This window comes from Crotalus tigris, unplaced genomic scaffold (genome assembly GCF_016545835.1).
Source record: "Crotalus tigris isolate CLP2741 ecotype Arizona unplaced genomic scaffold, ASM1654583v1 scf7180000019328.220996217465:2438092, whole genome shotgun sequence".
NCBI classification, from domain to species: domain Eukaryota; kingdom Metazoa; phylum Chordata; class Lepidosauria; order Squamata; family Viperidae; genus Crotalus; species Crotalus tigris.
The window spans coordinates 1,941,481-1,959,919 of record NW_024097488.1 but is presented as its reverse complement, the minus strand read 5'-3'; the positions used below and the strand labels follow the sequence as shown (position 1 = coordinate 1,959,919).

The window sequence follows — 18,439 nt, the reverse complement described above, 5'->3', positions numbered from 1 at the left end:
AGAGTCTCCAAGCAAATAACCACACTGTATATTAATAATTTTATTTACGTACAGTAGGTAATACCCAACGGTGATTTTGCACATCTGTGTAAAGTATAGCATCAGACTGATAAAACCAGTGCTGGGTTTGTCTGTTTAGTATACAATTTTACTGCTTCTGATGTCAAAACAAAGGAAAAGTTGCCATGAATTAAATGAAAGGGGGTAATTAAGGATTGTTTATACATAGGAATGCTAGTTCCACAAACATACAGCTATAAACATGAACTAAAATAAATTACAGTAATGATTTGCCATCTTTCATACCAGTACAAGCTGTAGCCCTTATTATTTCCAAATATCCCTTCATTACTGCAATTACAGTACAAATTTCTTTAATACTAAAATTTTCTGTTTTTTCAAGTAACTCAAGCAAGACTCAAGGCCTCCAAAGTAGTAGCCTGCACTGGACACACATTTCAAATGGTATACAACTAGAATAAAATGTGACATTATGATAGTGCAAGGTAAGAAATACGGGCTATTTGCCCTTTCCTGCAATGAAAAACCAATCTTGTGGTCTTCCATGAGAAATCCCAGGTTACCCTGTACATAAATCTTGTCCAAAAAAAAAAAGCTAATACAATACTCAATATTTTTTTTGTAACTAGGCTACTGCGTCTAAATCTGCATTTAATTCTGTAGTTTTCTAAACTTTGTCTAATGTCAGTACCCCGGGCTTCTACTGTATCTGAACACATTTAGAACCAACAGAAAAAAGTATACTTGTGTAGAAAAACAGATCTACAACTCAAGCCTTGATCAACGCAACAATGACCTTGCTTGAGCCTCTGCTTAGAAAGCAAATAGTTAAAATCAAAGCGCATCAACTTCTCAAGATCTTGCTCAGGCATGCAATGAACTTTTGAATCAAGCATAGCAAAAATTTCATTTCAGTTCCAACAACACACTAAATGACTTGTTCAGGAAGGTTTAATTACAACAATGACTGAATTGTGAGACTGTTATTTTGTAATGAGGATATGATCTCCTAGCAATGTCACCTTAGATGGTTAGGATACATCCAAGGTAAGAAAACCATAAATATATCAGGAAATAAAAAAACACACAGAAGATAGTTATATGCAATCATTTGTAGCAGCATTTTAGAACAGCCTTGCAAAATGTAGCGTACAGTCATTTTTTTAGTATTTTAACTATTATTCTCAATAAACTCAGAAATAGAAAATGCTTTATGCTATTCTTTAGTCTTAAAGGATTGTTAAATGGGCAGAGTCTTTCAGACTCATTCTGAAAGATTGAGTATAGATTTTCATGAATGAAAATAAGGACATAATGCTGAAATTTGAATATTATTCATTAAAGGAACAAATCCTTTGCTCCAAAAATCCTTTTTATGTAACAGAAGAAATAGCTTCAAAGGACTCTACACATTCCTTACTACACAACTATTTATGTACACATAGAGAATTGCTGAATTCAGATATGTCTGTTTGTTTTCCTCCCTTATAAGTCAATTATAATTAAAGACTCTTCTGAAAAATATATCTGCTTTTACACTAGAAGGGGACTAAGCAAAACTTACTCAGGGAGAACTGTATCCTTATTCTATTTTTAACACTAAAGGATAGCTGAATAATGCACAAGACTACATGCATTATATGCATTTCTAATCAGCCTGCTTGCAAGAGAAGCTATATACTTTCCTCCATTCAACCAGTATGGATCTTGCTTTTATAAACACTAAAACAGAGGCAGTCTGCCACTAAATGTTCAGTTTGCCTACTTAAATCCTGTGTAATTTTTCTGTCACTGAAGGAAGAAGGAACACAGGCTTTCAACCAAAAACACAACAGGATCACATTTATAATATACTACAATAACACTCTGCTTTTCTCCTCTGGGATAGTACAAGTTCTTTAATTTTTACTCCTGACTACAGTTTCTCTTCCAATATTTGGCTATTGGTAGATGTAAGGCTTCTTTTTCTGATGCCTAATCTTTAAATGGACAAAAATGCAAAAATATTTGGTTTTCAGCAGCGAAGTAAAAAAAATGTAAGCACCAAAATATGTATAAAAAACAAACAAAAATGAGTTCAAAGCAGATTAATTCTCCTTTTTGTAGTATGTAAAATCAGTGGTTGACATTATTTTAGAATGCCAACCTTCTGGAGATTACTATTACACTCAAACATTCTAATACAATTCACTGTTTTCTCATGTGGTGCATTCACTGAAGCAACAAATCCAAAAATAATACAGCAGGGTCACTAAACAGACCTCATAGCATTTAACAAATATTTTGTTAAAACATTAGTGCTAATATTAAACTATGAGCAAATACAATATAATAGAACATAGAAAATGGTGGAACTAATTTTAGTAGTAGTTAGTAGTTCAGCAATCACCAAAACTTCTCAATAAATAAAACAAGTCTCAAAACAATTGCATGGCTCCCACCATGCTTGGCTGAAGACCCCTTGGGCAGAAATTGTGACACAGGCACAATGTCTTTGCATTTGAGGAAGAACCAAGAGTAACATTTAGAACTTGTTTAGGAAAAGAGAGAGGGTGCAGAGGAGGAACAGAACGGGCCATCGAACACATTTTGGAATCTCTTCCTTTAGTTAAATGACAGCTGTTTTATTATAGGCTGACAAAACCAATTGTCTAGAAAAGAACAAAGGAGGGCTTTCTGATCTAGGTCATGCATTATAAACTAGTTCCTAAAATTAACTGCTCCAACTATCATATCGTGATTCCGATTCACACACACCAGCCTAAGAATATACATACATGTACACAGCAGTAAATGGAGTTTAACAGTTAAGAATGTGCTTATTCTCTTTTCTGCATATGTTAGGGAAAAAAAGTGGGGGGAAGGAAAGCTCTGAATTAACCATCTAAAAAATGTCCGCTGAACATGGAAATAACTCATTTTCTGTACTCAGTTTCCACCTTGTCAGCCTATCTGAATTTGATCAAATATTAGTTGACATATTCTATTTCCATCTTATTATTCACTTTTATATTACCCAAAATTTCGTCTGAGACATAATAGGGTTTCCTTCTTTTCCCACAAAAGTTTGTGGGTCACCTAGGGGAAAAAAGGGGGGAACTGATTTTTCCAGTGAATTAAGTCTCATTTTCACCCCACACCACCAGTTGGAAGTCAGGTCAAAACCCAGCTTTCCCTTTGGCTCTGTCAAAGTCCAGGGTGTGCTGGCACCCATCTATCCATTCATGCACACACAAACAGAAAATTCCTTGGAGATTCAGAAGAGAGTTGAAAATAGGAACAAACATCTAAAGAGACCCCTGAATTTGCTTGAGTTAGAAGGTTTTTCGGTGGATTGCCCAGGAACTGTCTTCCTCATATTCTTTCTTGGAAATCCACATTTTCTTAAATGTGTCAAGTGAAGCCAGGATGGAGCCTCTGTAGAGGAAAAAGCACAGGAGTTAGTTGCAAGACTATCAGGAACATTTTAACTCTTTCTAAAAATACCATAGTTATTAAGCTGTTAATTAAAACTAAAGGATGTCTGGAGTTTTCTTTTCAAAAGTGTGGCAACAAAATAAAAAGCACTTGACTTATCTAAATCTATCTATCTATCTATCTATCTATCTATCTATCTATCTATCTATCTATCTATCTATCTATCTATCTATCATCTATATTACTACTACTACTACTACTACTACTACTACTATCCTGAATCAATTCAATGTAGAAATAGAGCTTTTTTTTTTTACTGAAGATTGACTGGCCAAAGTCAACTAGCTGACTTCTAAGTCAAAGCAAGGATTGGAACCTGGATCTTCCAGCACCTTAACCACTATACATTAGCAATCACACTGCCTCTAAATAAAGTGCACATATGCTGGGAGCATTCAGTTCATATGGCAAAAGTGAGTTCCAGTTAGCCCATTGAAAGTTTAATAAGTAAACTTGCTCTCTGGAATTTGTTTAATATCTTTTGCAATGCAAAGTCATGCAGGACTTTATCTAAACACGTCAGTGCAGGCAATGTTTTCTTACTGTGTGCGAAAATACATATTAGAACACCACCTTTGCCCATTTAAGAGAATAAATATAGGTCCTACTAGAGCTTCCAAGTCTCTTCATTTTAGCATATCATTATTAAAAAGTTTGTTTCAAACTTCCCTAAAGAGCCTTCACATTATTTAACTGCAGTAATTTGTTGTATATCATACAGAGTAAAAGACTCTAGCTTTAAATGAATCACTTTTTATTTTAATGAAGTGTGTAAATCCATGTAAAGGCAAGTAAAACTACAATTTCTGTGCAGGAGATGTTGTACATACCCAATCCATGTAGAATATAGTCTCTCTTGAGGAGCAGATATCTAGTGATTAAAATAAAAAGTGAGGAAGATTTAGAAGAAGACATTTATTGTCCAGACGTCAAACTTACAAAGCTCTTCTATTGCAGGCTATTGGATTTTTTTTTTCTAACAGTCTCAACCAACCAAATGATTTGAAAGTCAGAAAGGTACATATGACTGTGGTTGACAATTCATTAAAATGACTCTTTGAAGTCTAGAGTTGTGTTTACCTGACACACTGAACCATAAATCACCTTTATATTTTGGCCTACTACGTTTATTAACATAGCCACTAATGTTAATTTATGATTAAGTAGGTCATCTAAATCCTGAAAATTCATAACCATAGGTTAGTTAATCATAGGTAACTACATTATACAACCATAGTAATTTATGTCTCTCCAAATTAATTTACCACTCTAAGCGACTCCAAGGATCTTGAGAACTACAGTTCAGCAACATATGGGGCCACAGTAATCACATCACGCTGTTCAGATTTCACTGGAGGGGCACTACTAGCCATGGCAATAATGAAGAGCTGGTAAATAGATTGGCTCTTCGATAATTCCACTTTGGACAAGGAAAAGACTTAAGATTGTCCCCAAGTGCTAAAGACAGTTATCCCTCACAAGGAGACGACAAGACAGTGGTCTCAGGCAGGTTTAGAGCTCTAATAGGTAAAGGAATAGCCATCTTGCTCAAACTGCAGTTGGTGCCTTTGAAAAGACACCAAGTTTGCATACTTTGTTTTAATCACTTTCAGGAATTGCTTGTCAACTGCTTTTCAGCTATTGGGAACCATTAGATTGACAAGTTTTACCACTCTGAATGAGTTTCCATCAATTGTTAGCTAAGCACATTTAAAGTAAAGTTTGAGAACTTAAAACAATTTTTTAATAAACGGCAAAAGGGTGATTAAAACTTTGATTTTAGAAAGTTACAAACAACCTGAGGGTCCAGATAAATCTGAAATAAGATTTTGGAATTAATTATAAAGAATTCTTCCAGTAAGAAAATGAGTTTGTTTTGCATGGGGTTTTGTTTTTTTAAAAAACCAAAATAAAATAAGATTTTAAAAAAATGGGAACTAGAGGGAATTTGAACGAACTAAAGATTACAATTAAAGAAGAAGACTCAAACTTAACTTATAAATACAGAATGAAGCAAAATATTTTAATATTGGACATAATAAACGATAATTTTTGAACAAAAGATCCAGAAGTTAATTTTACCTCTATGGATAGATTGTGCCTAAAATATGTTATGAAACAAATTCTACTTGACAAAATTGAGACAGTTAAAAGTGGATTTAAAAATGGCATAGTACAAGAATGACATGCAAAAGTATGTTACATTGGATATGCAAAGAAACTGGCTAGCATTTTAATGATTAAAAGGGATTAAAAGAAGAAATCAAGAGAATGAGTTAGATAATTTTCCAAACTCTGTCCACAGTTAAGAGTTCCATCCTGACCAGCTCAAGGTTGACTCAGCCTTCCATTCTTCTGAGGTCACTAAAATGAGGACACAATTGGGGGGGGGCAATATACTGACATTTACAAACTGCTCAGAATGTGATGTAAAGCACTATGGAGCGGTATGTAATTGTAAGCGCTATTGCTATGTTTGAGAAAAAGGCTTGTTAAGGTTTTGAAGAATCTTGTGAGAAGGGATAAAGAAAAAGTTAAAAGAAAGAAAAAGGTTTATTAATTTGAAGGGATTAACTCTACTTTTACTTAGAAGTAAGAAGAAGGATAATACTAATACTAATGCTGGAGTTGGAAGGGACCTTGGAGGTCTTCTAGTCCAACTCCCTGCTTAGGCAGGAAACCCTTTACCATTTCAGACAAATGGTTGTCCAGTCTCTTCTTAAAAACTTCCAGCGTTGGAGCATTCACAACTTCTGGAGGCAGGTTGTTCCACTGGTTAATTGTTCTAACTGTCAAGATGTTTCTCCTTAGTTCTAGGTTGCTTCTCTCCTTGATTAATTTCCATCCGTTGTTTCTTGTTCTGCCTTCAAATTCTTTGGAGAATAGCTTGACTCCCTCTTCTTTGTGGCAAGCTCTGAGATATTGGAACACTGCTATCATGTCTTCCCTAGACATTAAACTAGACATACCCAATTCCAGCGACCATTCTTTATATGTTTTAGATGCCAGTCCCCTAAAATCGGTTTATTTGATCAAGGGTAAAATAGATATGTTGTTGTATCTGGCAACCCTTAATAGACTTTTGCTAACATCAGAACTGAAATGACATTTTTATGGATTTGTTTATAGACAAGAAATGGGACATGGGAAGAAGAGATCATTTGATGTATTTTAAGAGAAGGTGATAAGTTATTAAAATTGTTTATACTTGTTATGATGAAGCCAGCAAGCCACTTCTGCATATATTTCTTTTCTTTTTCTTTACTATATTTTTCTTTTTCTTTTATATTTTCTTTATTTCGTGTATCTTCTGCTCTTTTATGTTGTCTTTTTAGTTTGTATTAGTTTTTATTGTTGCAAATATAATTGTTAATAAAATTACCATTAAAAAAGAACATGCTTTGCTGAAATCTGAGTAGATTCTAGTTAAAACAGAGTATGACAGGGTTCTTAAGTCCTTTCATGTGAGGATTATATAGTCACGACATGTCACCCTATTGGTTACTAGGGTCGATTCTGCGGACCAGGTTGGTGTCCCCTTCCTCCTTCACTGCTCCGTGTGCATCCCTCCCGAAGCTGTGCAATTGGTGGAAAAGAATAACCATCCAAATAGGAGTGTATTGATCTTCAGGCAAGTGTATACAGTAGTTGTGCTCCCCTGTTACAACCTCCAAACAAGCTCTACATACCCTGATTTTGACATCTTTAGGGGCCAGTTTCTTTACTTCACTCAGAAGCCTATCACCAAAACCTATTAAATATAAGCAATAATTTGAGTTAACAACCTAGGATACTCTAAAGTAATCTATGTTTCCTGAAAACAAATCTAGAATCAATCAACCACTGAAACAACATCTACATCTTTTTCCTCTATAATAAAGTAATATATGAAGTGTGTTAATACATAAACTATACTAGGCGTCCCCAACCCCCTGGCCGTGGATCGGTACTGATCCGTGGCCCATCGGCAACCAGACTACACAAGCGGAGGGCAGGCGCACAAAGCTTCATTTGCGCACGAGACCATCCCTTCTTTCTCGCTGCTGCCGCTACTGCTGCTACCAATCAATGGAGGCAGAAAGGTTGGGGACCGTTGTACTATACAGATCAGATAAATGATAGAATAGGAAAAATCATTTAAACACACAGAAACTGTATTTTGTTAATATAAAAAAAGAGACATATTAAGAAATGCTATGACTATTTTCCCAGAAATAATATCTAGCTTGCTGACCTTCAGTTCCTCCAACAGGGCTGGAAGAAGATTTTTCTGGGAATTTTTTTTCCTATTTCCAGGAAAAGAATTATATAGAGTGCTGCTAATATTTACTTCCAAAGAGCTAATATTATTTTCAACAATATCAAACAAGATAAGGAGACTAAACTTATTTTAAGTTAAGTTCAAACCACATAAAGTCAAATAAGCATCAGAAGGAACCTTTGAAAAGTGTTGAGCCTCCAGAGAGCACAATGTTGGAAAAGAGAGTTCGCCTTAAGTCCATATCAGACTTTTGAATTGCAAAAACCAGAACTTCATGCAATCCCTCACATTCTTCTCCAATCAGATCTGGACGGAACAGTAATTCAGGAGCCCTGAATCGGGCAGGACCAATCTGCAAAGAGAACAAGAATATCAGCATTCTGGATGGTATATAAGAAATCTTATTTCCTAGATTGAAAAACTGCATCACATGAATATTCTTATGCTCATACAAAGACTTTCTTCCCATCCCACTAGTCTAATCTAAAAGGTCCCTTGAACAGAACTTGAAGTGCAGAGACAAGGACACCCCCTTCAGTACTATGGTGATGAACTGATGTGCTTATAAATTACTCTTTTTTAAGATTCTAAAGTAGGACTTAAGCAATCTGATGCTATCCAAATGTTTTGGACAACTTTAACAATATGTCAACTTTTTCATTGACTTATTGGCAGGTCAGGTGAGAACTGAAATTCAAAACATTTGAAAACTGATAGATTTCACATTTTGTTCTACAGCAGTTTTGAGTAAACAAAACTAAAAAAAGCTCTTACTGTAAATACAATCTTACTAAGACTGTGTCAGATGACTGAGACTAGAAGTAACAGTCATACCAATCCAGTGAGATAAAAAGGAGAAAAGGAAGGAATGGCAATTCAAAATAAACAAAGAGATGATTAAAAGATGAATGAACTTAAGACAAGACCACATATCCTAGAATCCTGAAGGAGCTTGCAGGCATCACTTCAGGGCCTCTTTCCATAATTTCTTTAAGAAATATTTAAATTATGTGAAGTTTTAACAAACCTCAATGGTGCTTCCATCAGGAAGGTAATATTGAGCTTTTTCAGTTTCTAGAGTTTCATCCTTCTGAGGGTTTATTGACAAATAGCAAGCCCGCTGTGGAGGAATGACAAGCAAAGATAATAATCATCAACATTCAAACAAGCAGCTCCAGATGCACTGTCATTCAATAGCTTTTTGCCTTTTAGTACTGTTTTTATTCCCATTTCTAAATGTAAGGCGCCTCACCATCCAAATGTCATAAAATTCTTAAACCATTTAGTGATTAAAAATGAAAAATTCTAGAAAATTTATCAAGAACCAGTAGTTCTACAAACAAAATCCGTGATAATAAAGCTTTCCAACAGCATGTTGCTTTTGCATAAGACATTATTTTGTGGAATACAGATGAATTTATAAGATGGCGTTTTCAGCATAAACAGCCTCATTCAACAATGATACAAAGGTCATAGAAGAGCTTTTACAGTATTTATTTGACTTACTACACTCAACAGCAATTCTGTAGTAAAACACTATATGATCTTTCCAGCCACACAGAATATGCCATTAAAATGGTATATCAGAATGGTATATTTTGAGTGTCTCATGTGTATTTATGTAAGATAAACTAGCTCTATTATCAAAGGTGAGTTGCTCAAGTGACTAAAGAAATTATATTTTTAGTGGTACTACTTCAGTTGTAGAATTCACTCTTTAGGGAGGCTTATCTGACACCCATTTTGTTATAATTTTAAGACAGATAAGACTTCTGCAATTTTCCAAGTATTGTTTTCCCTCTTCCTTTATCTGAAATTTCAACTTTTTGTGGTGTTCTACATTGTTTTAATTTTTTTAACATTGTGAGCCACCTGGGAAGGACAACTTGTAAATATTAAGTAACTAGAGTTTCTATGTTTTAAACACAGAGGTTAAGAGGCAATGTTTTTCTAGAATGACCTAGTAGCTTCATTATGGAACAGAAATTGGAATGAAGTAATTGTTTTCCACTCACTTTCTCAAGTATCATGCTATAACATAATCATTGACTGTTATAGTTAAACTGAGTTTTTACGCCAAAGTTGAAGTATCTATGAATAAGAATTAGGCACATCTACTTTATTATCCTTGGCTTTTGTAGAGCTCAGAAATCCTTCTACATAAGGAAAGTTTATAATCAGAAGGGCCGAGATTCGTGAATATACTATAACTAGTAGCTTTCCCGAAAAAGACCAGGGAAACAGCTTTGCCCAACTTTGATTTTTCTTGCTAAGATGTTCCTATTGCTTCTCTAGTAAGCAAATTCTGCATTCCTGACCCAATGGTTAAACAGACAGTGAAATCTTGCATATCAGCCATAAATTTACTGATCTACCAGTGGCAAATAAAGTCCTTGACTTCATGCAAAATACAATGTAAATTGGTCCCAAAGATGAGTATCGTTGATATGCTGTAGGTTTTTAAATTTGCATCTTTTTTTGTAATTGGATTAGACAGTAATTTGAAAGGATCATGTAACGGAATACAACCATTTTAGAAAGTGGTATTTATGGAAATGTCTGAAGGATTTCCCCGTTTTACCTTTTTTTAACAAAAGAAAAAAACTCCCACATATACGCAAAAAGCCAGGGTAAGAATATTCTGTTTATTTTTCAGATGTGATAGCTTTCTAAGCACCAAAGATTTCTGTCAAGGGGATTAATTTTAAAAGCTGTAATCTTGTGTCTAGTATATGAATGAGCATAGATAAGACTGTAATCATATAACTTCTCTAAACATACTGTGTGGATTGAGATTAAAGTAGAATTAAGAGACGATGGCCTTCAAGAGCCAAAAGAAAGCAGTTCTGCATCATAGATGCAATTTAAACAGACTTGTTTTTCCATCTTTTCTTGTAATCTGGATAGACATTAGCAAATGCTATGACATATATCAGCTGTAACTGCTCAATCCACCCTCCTCTGCTCAGTACCTTAAAACAGAAGAGACCCCAGAATCAAAAACAAAGGGCATCCATGCACCTCTTTTATGGTTTTGACGATCTCAAATTCAGATGATGTATGGAAGTCATAGCCTTCCTTCCGGAGATAGAGACGAAGAAAACGAGAGACATCACGGCCAGCTATGTCAATTCGCATAATGGAGTGGGGCATTGCAAAACCTTCATAAATAGGTACTGCATGGGTGACCCCATCCCCAGAGTCCAACACCACCCCTGTAGTTCGTCCTGTTGCATAACTACAGAAAAGAGAAAATCAATGGTATTTGATGGATAATCTGTAACACTTCCAAGACAGCAATTCCCTCATCATAATTCTATTCTAATATAGAAATAACTAAACAACAATCTTTATGAAAAAAAATCGGTGACAATAATTGATGTATTATTACATCAATAATGTAATACTGATGTAATAATACATAAATTATAATCAAATTAAAGCAGAGGAAAGTTAAAAATTTTAATCCACTATGAAAGTGAGGCATTGGACCAAAATCCCCAGAGTTTATACAGAAGCAGCAGTAAAAAATCCACTCTTTATATGTACTAACAGAGTGGATTTTTACTGCTGTTTCTATATTTGTAATATGGGTTAAAATCTCTTAATTGTCAAAGCAGACACCTTTGAGGAAATCTTTAGAAAAAATCCAGATGCAATGAACAAAGATCTACTTGTGTATGCATGTGGAAAATCTCCTTGCATTCCATATACAAAGTATTACAATGAATTGCAGAATTTATTTTCTCTTCCACATTGAGCTTAAAAAAAGGAGTAGGTAAGATACTTACAGGCTAAGCACAGCTTGCATAGAGATGAACAGAGCTGGCACATTGAAAGTCTCAAAGAAAACCTCAGCTGCTCGTTCACGGTTCTTACGAGGATTCAATGGTGCTTCCGTCAAGAGCACAGGATGCTAGTGATTAGGAACACAAGGGACTCAGCTAGCCAGAACTCTATGACTCTGTGACTTGTTATAGTAGAGAGAGGAATTACTATGTTGAAAGGCCATGTTTGCATCCCCTCATATGTTAAATCAGAAAATGTTAATCCACTTTTGTTAAATGGCTGAAGTCACACATCAGATAGCAATAGCACTTAGATTTATATACCACTCATAGTGCTTTACAGCCCTAAGCATTTTACAAAGTCAGCCTATTGCCTATTGCCTATTGAAAATGTTCCTCATTTTACTGACCTTGGAAGGATGGAAGGCTGAGTGAACCTTGAGCTAGTGAGAATCGAACTGCTGGCAGTTGGCAGAATTAGCCTGCAATACTGCATTCTAACCTCTGTGCCACTACAGAACATCTTATGGTTGTTTGGTTCTGACTCAGTGCAATGCACACTTTCAGCCATGACATACTCAATAAACTATTGCTTAGTCCCTGTATGAATCTAGCCAAATCAGGCTAAGCCAAAATAAATTGGTACATATTCTTACATATTACCTATTCTCACATTAAGTCAAAATACAGCAAACATGCTTGGCATCATGTGTATAAGACTTCAGGTCAGATATGAATATACATCCTTATTCTTCCTGAAATTCATTCCTACATTCAGAAATAAGCTAACAGCAGAAGCTTCACTCATAGAAACTTATAAGCCTGGATAATTTTCTAGACATGGAAGAACAGAATAAAAAATGCTAGCAGAGTTGGCATTGAGATTAAAAAGCAGATACAGGTTTTTCTATTATTTGCTGCTCCGAGACTTAGAGAAAGAAAGGTAGCTCACTTCTTCAGAGAATGTCTGGAGTTGATCTTTTGAATACACATACTGCCAAATGCGCTCCATATCATTCCAGTCCTTCACTATTCCATGTTCCATTGGGTACCGTATAGAAAGAAGACCTCTATGTTCCTTAATAAAATTAAAGAGACAAGACAACCAATCAGTCAGAGGAGATATATAAACACACATTGACTTGCTGATAAAAAGATTCCCACAAATAATAACTACTAAATTTACAATGGAAATCACACTTGTAACATAACTGAAGAAATATATTCATCATGCAACAAACCTTTATTTTATAACAGCAACTGTGTAGATATGTACGCATCCATAATGTATATGTTTCCTTATGTACAGATAAGACATGTGTTTGTTACTTTAATCTATTTGAGTTCATTCAGGAATATCTCTAATATAAACCTAAGCAAATGGCTGGAACCCCATCTGTTTATCAGGATGAACATATGAACTATAAATATTGGACTCTGTTTAGATAAAAAGCATAGGCTGTTTCTCAGTTTCTGGTGACCCTAAAAAAAAAAAAATACACTTTCAGTCAAATCAACATAGTGATCTTACCTCTGCTTTTGGCCCAATGAAAATGTCACCTTCCAAAGCTCCAGCCATAACTCGGACATGCTTTGGTCTGCCAACACTGAAATAAGTATCGCAAAAGGAAAAAATGGACCCATGAGTTCAAAAATTTACTTATGAGAGACCATTCCAGAATCATTAGATTAAGGTACTGCAACCTGAACTGAGTGGTTGAGTTTAATATCATAGGATGATTTATTTTAACCATGGTTATTTTAACCTTGGTTAATTCATAAATCATGGTCTACAAACGAGAGTCAATAGTTCATGCTACACAACCAATATCAAATATCTCTGAAATCCAACACAGGATTAATGAAAAAACTAATTTGTTTTGCTTCTTATAATAAGCTAAAGTGTTCCAATTTGCTGCAAGCAGCAAATTGCAAATATCCTTAAAATTCCCAATCAATTTCTGAGCCCCCCCCCCAAGCCCTCAGTATTAAGGGATTCTGCATCCTAGTATAGGCCATGGAATAGCCTAATGTAGGGGTGTCAAACTGCCGGCATCACGCGCAAGCCGTGCCCAATCCAGCTCCAGCAAGGGGAAAAAGTTGTGATATGTCATAATACGTCACATGACGCAATGAGTTTGATACCCCTGGCCTAATGCATAAGGAACTGTGTGTTCAATTGCCAGAGCCAGCATAAGTTAAAAGTCTCAGTCTACTCCATGCAGAAAATGTTCATAGTAGAAAATTATAGAACACCAATCAAAATTATGAGGATACTTACTAGTTTGGAAAACAGTACTTAGGTATTTGATCACCTGCAAAGCCAGCTTTAATCATGCCAGAACCCTGTTGGGATAAAAAACAAAGATCACCAAATGAAATGAAATAATTATTCATGAGTATCTTGGCTCCAAATCTATGCCTATCAACATAAGAAAAAAATAACCGTCCAAATTTAGCACCAGTGGCTTTGTTGAGCCCCTTCAATGAAAACCTCGCCCAATAAACTCCATTATTAAAACTGTATGACTTGTTAGTGAATTTCTATGACCACTAGATGGAGCACATCCCGTTACCATACTTAGGAAGCCTCAGACCACCCAAGAAGAATTCCTTTGTGTGGGACAAAAGTTTTTAGAACTAGATAGTAAGACAGAAGATCTTTTCCTCAAGAGAAGTACAAAAAACAAGAAAGATCCAGTGAACAGCACTAAATCACATCACCCTAATAGCTTACAGAACACAGAAGCATCCTCCCCTCTTTATATGTCTGTAGGAATTTATAAAAATAATATGCCAGACAAAGCTCGGTTCAGACAACAAACTTGCAAGGTTGAAATCGTGTTGGCTAATTTGGGGTTAATTTGGGACTCAGTGGCAATATTTGCAGAACATGTTAAAACTTTAGTTTAGTGCAGTGGTTCTCAACCTGTAGGTTGGGACCCCATTTGGGGTCGAACGACCATTTCAACGCAGTCCGCCATTTTTTCCCCCTTTTCCTTAGCTGTGCTACTCCCTTTTATTCTATTGACTTTTGAAAGCCAATAGAATAGACTCTCTTGAATAGAGTCTAATTCTATTGGCCAATAGGAATTGTCCAGGCTGTCTCTGCCCTGCTGAGCCCGCCAAAAGTCCCATTCTGCAAACGGTGCTGCACCAGTTGAGTAGTCCTCGACTTATGACCGGTTGGGGGTCATGGCATTAAAAAGGTTGAGAACCACTGGTTTAGTGCATAAATAATGGTTAATTTAAGTTTGGATAAGCATGCTATGTGAATGTAGCTTTGAAAGTAATAAAATCTCAGGTGAGTCAAACCTGACTCCTGGTGAATTTATGCACATGTTCATATACCCTTTGTAAGCAATAATAGAGAAATTATTTGCAATTGCCTTCTTCTAACATTTTTTAAATTTTTATTTTAAATTTTTAAAATTGCCTATGATGAGTTAATTTATAGCAAACCTTGAATAATAAAAAAATAACCTACTATGTTGTGTAAACAAGTCTTTAAAATACAGTTTTAATGGCTGTGCACAACAAAATCAAATATCTTTATTAAGCTTTTACAATTAAAAATACAGTAAAAGGAAGCTTTAACACAACAGTTGTTAGGGAAGGGAGGAAAATAATGGGAGACTAAAACAGCGTATCTAATTAAACATTTTTGCGCAGTTGTGTGAACTTGGTAAAAAAAAATTGGTGGCCTTATTTGTAAGTGTAGGGTTAGTGTCCCTTAAAGAGTAATAAACATAAAGTTTACCTGCATGGCCCTCATATTTGGAAATGATTGGTGCAATCAAAGCATGTTTTGGAGTTTTGAAGAAGGGGCATTGCATTGCATGAGAATGTGGGTGATTTTCTACTCTTCTAGAATCACAAGGACAATAATGTGAATAAGGGATCCCTCAAGTGGAGGCGATGTGACTGGCTCAAAAAAAGCTCTAGAAAAGGCCCATCTATTTTTGCTTAGTATTAAAACTGTTGAAGTATCCAGCAATAGAGGCCTTGTGACTATCCAACAAATGGCAATGGTGTTAGGTGCAGAACAAAAGGATTCTAACAATCTTCCTGAAATTAAAGGTGGAAACAGATGAACTTTTACAGGGAAGGAATCCACCTCACCACAGAAAAAGCTGTTCCATATTCCCAACTACCTAGCCTCTTTCTACCTAATTAGCACACAGAAGAATCCCTGAATCACATCATATAACAAAACTACAGACATGTTCTTCTAGAAGGAACATTTTTTTCTATGACTTGGTTATAAACCACGTGGAGATTTATAGGTAAAAATCACTATTTTGAATAGGTTGGGCAGTGAGTTCCAGAAAGAATTTTTGAACATAACATGGAAGTTTGATTCACCAGATTTACTATGATGAATATTAATTACCAATTACTAAAACCTATCTTCCAAGGTTCAAAGATGTATGCATCACAGTAGTGTATATTTTAAAAAACACTTTGGAGGATCCACAAGCACAGCACTTGTTTGCTAGTATTTACTGAACTAATCTTTCATTTGAGGGGTCCTTGGTGCTCTCTGAGCTTGGTTGTTTTCTTGCAGACGTTTCATTACCCAAACTAGGTAACATCATCAGTGCTAGTCTAGACTAGCTACAAATATTTCCCTTTATTGACTCTTCATTTCTCAGGCTTTTGCATAAAGCTTGGTAAAAATGCAACATTTAACAATCATATTAACTAATGAACTGATTCTTAATGCAGCATTGTCGTTTTCTGGGTCACAAAGAAATCTGAAAAACGACAGAAAAGGAGGCTGGGCGGGATCTAGGAAACGTTTCCTCACTGCACTCCTCCTGCAAGCCCTGTTTTACAAAAAAAAGTAGTGCGGGTAATTATACGCAGCAGCAAAAATACACATGGGGAAAATGGAGGAGAGCTAGGCAATGTTCGGGGCCCAGCTACCTAAGCCATTCTCTCGCACACTTTGACAGGACCAGCCGGTCAGAACAAAACAGCACCTTAAAGGTCAAAAAGAACAAATACTGTAGCCAACGCGCCAATAATCGCGCATGAACTCCGAAAAGGAGGAGCAAATCTACATCGCGAAACGCGAATCGATGACGCTCAACGAGAATGAGGACAGGGGGCCAATCAGAGAGCGAGGAGCTCAATAGGGCGTGAATTACCTGCTCCGTTGTTCTTCAGGCTGCGCCGTTCTACCATTGAATGGCAAAGGCATCGACCAACGAGAACTTGGGCACGGGTCATCGAGAAGGAGAAAAGAGCCCAACTTCGGTTGGAAATGGCGAGGGACAGAAGACTGCCCGGAGACGGGGCGGGGGGGGGGAGAGCAGAAAATCACCGGCTAACAGATCCGCTCACTGATTTCTATGAGGAGCAAAAAACCCTCCGTGCCAATCGCAGCGCCCCCCCTCCCCCCCTTCTCTCAGAGCAGACACAATCATGCTCGGACTCACGTTATCAATCACCACCGGCTGATTCGCGATCACATCGTAGGACTCCATGGCGAGCGCCTATGCGCCGCCGGCGACACCCACCTCAGTTACCTGCCAAGCAAGCGACAGCTCAGGGAGCAGAGCGCATGCTCAGAGCAAAGGCAAAGCTTGCCGGGAAAGCGAGTTTCTATGGAAATAATTACCGTCTCTGGAGTTTACGCCAGGAAACAGGAATTTTTTTCATGATTGGGTGAATGAATGAATAATACTATTTATTTGTTCTAGTAAGTTAACGTGGAGTACCGATTTGCAAAACTATTTTTGCCCTGGAGAGGAATGAGAGGTATTTTTAATCAATGAAGAAATCTAAGATTTTTGATACGACATACTGTGTACAACTTTAAAAAACCTCTATAACACACATATTGAATGCTGTATGTGTTGATGCAGATATCCTATATACAATATATTAGGGTTCTCATATTTAGTCATAAAGCAATGCAGAAAATTTAGCCATTTTACAGCCATCTAGGGACTACACAAAAGATTTGGAGACCAGTTATGATAGGCCTAATGTACTGTACGTTTATTTATTTATTTGTTTGTTTGTTTGTTTGTTTATTTATTTATGAGACTTATATACCGCTTTAAGTGCAAGCACTCTCTAAGCGGTGTACACCAGTAAGCAATGTATATATATATATTTACATTGCCCCCAACAATCTGGGTCCTCATTTTACCTACCCCGGAAGGATGAAGGCTGAGTCAACCTTGAGCGGGTGAGATTTGAACCGCTGACCTGCTGAACACAGTCAGCTAAAGTGGCCTGCAGTACTGCACTCTAACTGCTGCGCCAGTCCTGTTAATATAAATTCTAGTGCAAATATACAGCTATTATTTCTTTATTTTGATTCCTGCCTTTTCCCTTTTATTATGCAAGTAAAGGCACTGTTGTAATACATTTGTAGACTTCACAGATTTTGGGGAATGTGCTGCTTTCACTTTTGATATGGGGAAAGGTGAGAAAAAAAATTAGAAGGTCTTCAAGACAGAAGTTCAGAGGATGTACCTACTAATATCTTTTGAATATGATTTTTCCAGTTCATAGAAAGAATTATGCTGAAAATCTATTGTATGGAAACTTTTATATGGTCCATTGTATAAGCCATCTGCAGTGATGTGAACAAATGTGACAGTTTGTATTAGTATTAGTACCAGTGCTCTTTAACTTTTTCATAAATGACTTAGAAGTTCAAGTGATAATAGTGAGGTAGATGGTGAAAAGTTTACATTTAGATATGCTAAAAAAAAATAACATTTTCTTACAGTTAATTTCTTTAAAAGATTATGCGTATTTTTACAAAGAAAAATATTTTCAGGAAACTCAATATAGTATTAAGCTTATTGAGTTCAAACCTGTACCCCATGTCTTCAGAATGTTCGGTGTAGGGAAGGGACACAGTGGGGTA

General features: G+C 36.2%; 1 protein-coding gene across 1 annotated transcript; it reads right to left on the bottom strand.

Annotated features, from left to right (window-relative positions):
- Window positions 1-20: 20 nt before the first annotated feature.
- ACTR1A (actin related protein 1A) lies at window positions 21-17,118 on the bottom strand. The gene is made up of 11 exons (XM_039361646.1): window positions 16,992-17,118; window positions 13,829-13,893; window positions 13,079-13,154; window positions 12,500-12,625; window positions 11,551-11,675; window positions 10,781-10,997; window positions 8,787-8,879; window positions 7,937-8,111; window positions 7,188-7,249; window positions 4,329-4,369; window positions 21-3,438 (listed from the first exon to the last, which is right to left on the bottom strand). Exons 1-11 carry the CDS (start codon window positions 17,037-17,039, stop codon window positions 3,336-3,338), a joined length of 1,131 nt encoding a protein of 376 aa, XP_039217580.1. The 5' UTR covers window positions 17,040-17,118; the 3' UTR covers window positions 21-3,335.
- Between the last annotated feature and the right edge of the window lie 1,321 nt (window positions 17,119-18,439).

What these genes read in the sequence shown, in the direction of transcription:
- ACTR1A (XM_039361646.1), bottom strand. Translation starts at nt 17,039, where the DNA reads ATGGAGTCCTACGATGTGATCGCGAATCAGCCGGTGGTGATTGATAAC. An exon ending in TCATTGGGCCAAAAGCAGAG is followed by an intron (nt 12,626 to 13,078) that starts GTAAGATCACTA and finishes AATTTTATTAAG; the next exon opens with GAACATAGAGGTCTTCTTTC. An exon ending in TCCAGACATTCTCTGAAGAA is followed by an intron (nt 11,676 to 12,499) that starts GTGAGCTACCTT and finishes CCTAATCACTAG; the next exon opens with CATCCTGTGCTCTTGACGGA.